Here is a 6440-nt window from a genome sequence, read left to right as displayed (position 1 = left end):
GTTTCTGTTTAGCACTTATGTGCTCCTGTACAGCCTTCGGGCTTCTGAATACGATGTACTCATATCCGTAATTCGTTCTCCGATACAACAAGGGTTGGTAAGTAACGTATGAAATTAATGTATAAAAACTTAATGTTATGATTGGTATTGATTTTAGATAAGTGAATTCATCAATTAAAGTTTTGATTGGCAGGAAATGTACGTTGAATGATTTATTTAAATGATTTGTTATAATATGTATGTTAAGATTTATGTTTAACCTATTAAACTTACTAAGCTTGCTTGTGTTGTTTATTGTTCTTGTAGATTAACGTGAGGTCTGGAGATCGGATCAACACATCAAGTCACACTATCTAACTTAATCTGGTAGCTTTTGCAACGTATATTTTGGTTTATATGGCATGTATAGGGTTGGAGTGGAAATGAAGTACTTAAAAATATGGTTATAAAGGTTATATATATAAATAGAAGTAGATTTTGATAAATCAATGAGATGGATTAAATAGGTAAATTTAAGTAATTGAGTATTTGTGATGTTATGTTTATCTTAAAACATGATTTTGGCTTGTGTTAATTATTTTTTTGGGATGTATTGATGTATTGGAATATTGTGTATAGTTTGATAATAAAATGGGTGAGAAAAGTGGCCTTAAAATGGCCTATTTTTGTCCACACAGACAGAGACACGAGCGTGCATGGGCGTATGTTCAGGCCGTGTGTTCCCTCCATATTTAAATTTTAGAAATAGAATGCTCAAGTATTTTCACACGGGCAGAGACATAGGCGTGTGTCTCAGCCGTGTGTAGCACACGGTCTAGCACATGGGTGTGTGACTTGACCGTGTGAACCTTGCACCTTAATTATACAAGTCAGTATGCTCACGTGGCCTAGCACACTGGCGTGTGGCTTTGCCGTGTGACCCAAGTCAGTAGCCACCCTAATTTGGACACGGGCTAGGACACAGCCGTATGTCCCTACTTCAAATACCCATACGGCCTGAGACACGGGCGTGTCTCTCGACTGTGTGAGACACACAGCCTAGCCACACGGGCATGTGTCCCTTGCACCTTGGAAATTTTTTTGAGATTTTGCGAAAAATTCTCTAAGTTCCCGGTTTGGTCCCGACTTGATTCTAATGTGTATTTTGGGCCTCGATGGCTCATATCAGGGACAATGTGAATGAATTGTGATTAGTTTCTAATATGTGTATTAAATGATATAAAATGTTCGTAATTGGCCTGTAAAGTTCGGTAATGCTCCGTAACCTTATTTCGGCAACAAATAAGGGTTAGGGGTGTTACATATTATCTGAGTGGCTTAGTCCATATATATGGTGTGTAGGGTTGGATGGGCCTTTCGAGGTCCTATGTGGTGTGTCTGGTTGGATGAGCTTAAACAGCTCTATTAGGGTGTGATCGGGGGACAGAGAGGTGTTTTGGCTGGATGGTGGGTTTTCACTACTTGACTGCATTCATAAGCATCTGATTAAGTGATTGGGTGTAAGTTTGTTTGTCTGCGTTCTGTCTGTTTGACTTATCATTTGTGACTGTTCTTGCGTGTGATAAGGTTTTGTAACACTGTGTGTGATGATAAGTGCTTTGCTTGAGTACGTTCGTTTGGGACGTAGGCTTCGTGTATACCTTCTGGTTTTGTATATCTCTGTAAGTACGTTTCACTGTTGTATTGCTATTTGGAATTCCAGTCTGTAATTCTGTTGTTAGTCTTGTCTCAAACTCACACTGAGCTCGTGTAGCTCACCTCTTTAGTGTTCCCCTTTCAGGTACATAATACTACCGAATTCTGATACTGGATTCGGCACACCGGAGGTCTTAGAGTTACGCATTTTAAATAATTAGTTCAAGTACTATTTTGAAAACTGTGGTATGAATTTTTGTATTAAATACATGTAAGCATTATTTGGATGGAGGTTATTGTAATACCGAGATTTTACATATGAGACTTTTTACAGAACTTAAATACTATAACGTTTTTCGGTTTGTTAAACTAAAATTTACCACGAGCACTTCGGTGATCAATGTGACCTCCGAAATTCGATCTAAATTCCTAGGCCGGGTTTTGGGGTATTACAAACACTATATATTTTATTATAATCTATATTATAATAATAGTTATATATAACAATAGTACATTATATATTATCTAAATCCTTTTGAAAGTTAACCCTCTTACTATATTATATAAAGTTATGTCATATCATTTAATATATTAATAGTTTATATATAATTAAATATTATAATATTATGCAATACCATACCTTTATTATAATCTATAATTTAATAATAGTTATATATAATAGTAGTACATTAAATATGCTCGAAGTCTTTATATTTTTCGTACATTTGAAAGTTAACCCTCCTATTGTATCATGTAATGCTATATCATATTATATAATATATTAATAGTTTATATATAATTAAACATTATAATATCATGTAAATCTATATCTTTTATTATAATCTATATTATAATAATAGACATATATAATAGTAGTACATTACTTATTACTTATTATATATTATTGTTTATTATTATACTAGTTGAAATATGCTCTAAGTCCCTATATGTTTTTGTACATTTGAAAGTTAGCCTTCCTACTATATTATATACTGTTATATCATATCATATATATTTATAATCTACTTTTTTAAATATTTGTTTCTTTTTATACAAATTTATTTACAAAACTTATAAATTTTTAAATTGTGATTCTACGTTCAAATTTCGATGTTGCTCATACCTGAAATTCGGGAATTGGACTTAGGATGGTTTGATTTTATGTAATTATATTAAAAATTGAATTTATGTATTTGTTTTGTATGACTTTATCAATTTTGAAATATTATTTGGAATTTTTCATTTAATTATTAAAAAACTTTTAAAATTTCTAATTTACATTGTTATAGATTTTTTTATTAAAAATATATATGAATCAAAATTAAAGTTATTAAAAATATTATTATATAATAAATCATATTTAATCATTTATGATAAATATAAGCAAAGTTGAATCATTAAATATTAAAACTTGAAGCTGGGGACTTTACATAACTATAGAATAGATTTTAGGACATAAAATCTTTGGTGTAGCTGATAAAAATCTTAGAATTTTTTAATTGTGTAGTTAACAATGAATCATTATTCGAATATTTATTTTCCTGATATTAACAGAAGAGGAGCTACTAGTAATTGAGATTCATAGATAAAGATAAGAACTTTGGCAATCATGTACAAGAGGAAACTAAGAAAAAGAAAAGGTAACTACCTCAATTGTTATTTATGAACTTCTCTTTGTTATTTTTTTATACCCGAGATGGAGAACATACAAAATAAAGATGTCAAAGCTATAATACTATTTAATAGCCTGGAAACATTGGTGGAGGTGGCGATTGGTATTGGAATCCTAAGTTTGGTGGGAGGACAATATCTTTTGTAGGTGGTGGTTTAGACAAAACAGGAGGAGGAGATAGAGTTGGTGGAGGTAAGGATTTTACTGGTGGTGGTGGAGACTTGACGGGTGGAGGCGGTGAGTAGACGGGTGGTGGTGGTGGTGGTGAGCGCACTGGTGGGGGTGGGGAGAGGACGGGTGGTGGTGGTGAAAGGACGGGTGGTGGTGGTGAGTGCACTGGTGGGGGTGGGGAGAGGACGGGTGGGGGTGGAGAGGGCACAGGTGGGGGTGGGGAGCGGACGGGTGGGGGTGGAGATGGCACAGGTGGTGGTGGTGAGGGCACCGGTGGAGGTGGGGATTTTACTGGTGGTGGGGGTGAAGGAACCGATGGTGGTGGTGGTGAGGTCACCGGTGGAGGTGGGGATTTTACTGGTGGTGGGGGTGAAGGAACCGATGGTGGTGGTGGTGAGGGCACCGGTGGAGGTGGGGATTTTACTGCTGGTGGGGGTGAAGGAACCGGTGGTGGTGGTGGTGGTGGTGGTGAGTGGACGGGTGGGGGTGGGGAGGGCACAGGTGGTGGTGGGGATTGGACGGGTGGTGGTAGGGAAGGGACTGGTGGAGGTGGAACCGGTGCTGAAGGTGGTTTTGGTGGGCGAATAGGAAACTTTGGAGATAGTTCAATTTTATCAGGTACTGGTGTTGGTGCTGTTGGTGGCTTGGTAGGAGCCGTTGGAGATACACGATGTGGCGTAGGTGTGTTTTGCTTAGGTGGAGACCCTCCAGTACATTTGTCCTTGCTACAATCAACCGGGTTACTCACCACCTGCTTGCACTCTTTATCTGTCTTCTGCTTCATCCGACCAGCCACACAATTACCACTATCATCCACCACAATGTTCTTCCTTTCAGGCTTTATACAAGCCATATGCTCCTCACTGAAATAGTTGTAAGAAAACTTGAAACTAGACAAGCTCGGCAACTTGCAAATATCCTCCGGCACACTCCCCGTCAACTTGTTCCCGGAAATATCCAAAATGTCAACCTTCTCAAAGCCCGAAAAGTTTGCCGGCAAGCTACCCATGAACGAGTTCTTGCTAACATCGAAAATAGTAACATTGCGAAGCAATCCAATTTCTTGAGGGAAACAACCACCGAGGTTATTGTTTGAGAAAATGATCTCGTCCAAGTTCGACATCTTGCCAATGCTACGTGGTATACATCCTTCGAACTTGTTATTGGCGAATGTCACAACGGAGACGGTCGATTTGCCAATTGTTTCAGGGATGTTGCAAGTGAAGCGATTATCGTTCAAAAACAATGCATCTAGATCCTTTTCGAAGAGCTCAGGTGGTAAACAACCTTCAAAATTATTGAATCGGAGATCAATATACTTGACGCTCGGCCATGACAGTACAACTTTGGGGAAATCCCCCACGAACCAATTGTTGCTAACATCAAATTCATGCATAAGTGTAAGCTCAGATAAGCTCTCAGGGACGATCCCACAAAACCTGTTGGAGTTTAAATGGATCAATGCAACATCCGTCAGCAACCCCAACTCCACCGGAAGGTAACCGGCGATGTCAGCATGGTTAAGATCAATACCAGCCACAACTTTTAATTTGGGGTCATCCATTGCTTGGACACAATAAACACCTTTGTAATCACACACGTTGGGCCCGAACCAGTTGCTCGTGATGTTCTTGGGGTCAGAGTACATAGCCTTCTTCCATGCTTGAAGAGCAATGAAAGCCCTCCTAAGCCTTTCATTCTCGAATTTCTCTGTCGTTTTCACCGTATATTCATACCCGTCGGGGAGTTTACCATTTTTGGGGAGTGACAACAGCTGACGATCAGCGATTGAAGACGCTTCGGCTGTGAAAGTGGGTGTGAATGAACGAAAGAAAATCCAAAAGAACAAATGAAAGCAGCCGAAGGCCTGAAAACTTTGACGACTTGCCATTTTGTTTGTTCACCTTGGAAGGCCCGAGGCTGGTTAGGCAATGTTGATGGAGATGGAAAGAAGCTTATATCGGGGACGAATGGGATGTTGGGTTCTTGCTTTAGTTCTCGAGAAGTTTGCTGGTTTCACATATAATTAGAGGTTCTGTAACTTTAGAGGCGAAGCGAAATGTAAGGCTTATGTATAGATACTATTTAACCAATTTTAACTTGAATTTTCTATCTTTATTCTATAATAGGTCAAATTATATGTTGGTCCTTCTACTATATCTAAAATTCATGATTTAGTTTTTATACTCCAATTCACTATGATTTGGTCATTCTATTTTTATATCAATTTTTTTAGCATTGTTAATTATTCTTTTTTTGATTGTGCTTTTTCTAAAAAAAATTAATCAAAAAAATTTAATAAAAAATTAAGTATTAACTAAATGCTTAACACTGATTTTTTAAAAAAAAATTCATATAAGTATTTTGATTAAAATAGTTAATGGTGTTGACATTTTAGATTAATTAATAATGAAGTAAGAGGGTTAAATTATGCTAAATTAAAATAAAACAGACTGAATTTTTAATTCTAATATAGTAGAGGGACAAAAACCGAATTTGAGCTTTTAATATAAAAAACTGGAAAACAATTTTATTAAATGGAAACTTACCATTTCCAGCGATGTTTTGGATTCCCTCAGCCACGTGTTCAACCCAAAATCTGTCATAATAAATGTTTCATTCATTTCATCTTCATCATAATTGTTAAATTCTAGTAATATGTGATTAATTATACCATTTTTGGAAGATTAATTACACCAACATTGATGGCACTAGTTAAGATGAATACCTTTATTATATAAAAGCAAGGAAATTTGGGTATATGGTTTTTTCCTTAAGCTTCAGATTTAGTCGCTATATTTAATTTTTAATATAATTAGATCTTTAGAATTTTATAATATTATTAGTTAGACTAAATAATTAATATTGTTGACTGTTCTATTATAATATCACATGATTATATATAATTTGAATGCCTTTAGTATTATATTTGGATTTGCTTTTGTTGACGTGAAACATGTAA

General features: G+C 36.2%; 1 protein-coding gene across 1 annotated transcript; it reads right to left on the bottom strand.

Annotated features, from left to right (window-relative positions):
- Positions 1–3198: 3198 nt before the first annotated feature.
- LOC121225624 (pollen-specific leucine-rich repeat extensin-like protein 3) lies at positions 3199–5587 on the bottom strand. The gene has a single exon (XM_041110012.1). It carries the CDS (start codon positions 5367–5369, stop codon positions 3375–3377), a length of 1995 nt encoding a protein of 664 aa, XP_040965946.1. The 5' UTR covers positions 5370–5587; the 3' UTR covers positions 3199–3374.
- Between the last annotated feature and the right edge of the window lie 853 nt (positions 5588–6440).

The sequence above is a fragment of the Gossypium hirsutum genome, chromosome D13 (assembly GCF_007990345.1).
Source record: "Gossypium hirsutum isolate 1008001.06 chromosome D13, Gossypium_hirsutum_v2.1, whole genome shotgun sequence".
Lineage (NCBI taxonomy): Eukaryota > Viridiplantae > Streptophyta > Magnoliopsida > Malvales > Malvaceae > Gossypium > Gossypium hirsutum.
The sequence above is the reverse complement of the archived record's forward strand: the minus strand, read 5'-3'. Positions and strand labels throughout refer to the sequence as shown.

Excerpts from the sequence above, each read along its gene's own strand:
- LOC121225624 (XM_041110012.1), bottom strand. The coding sequence starts at position 5,369 with ATGGCAAGTCGTCAAAGTTTTCAGGCCTTCGGCTGCTTTCATTTGTTC.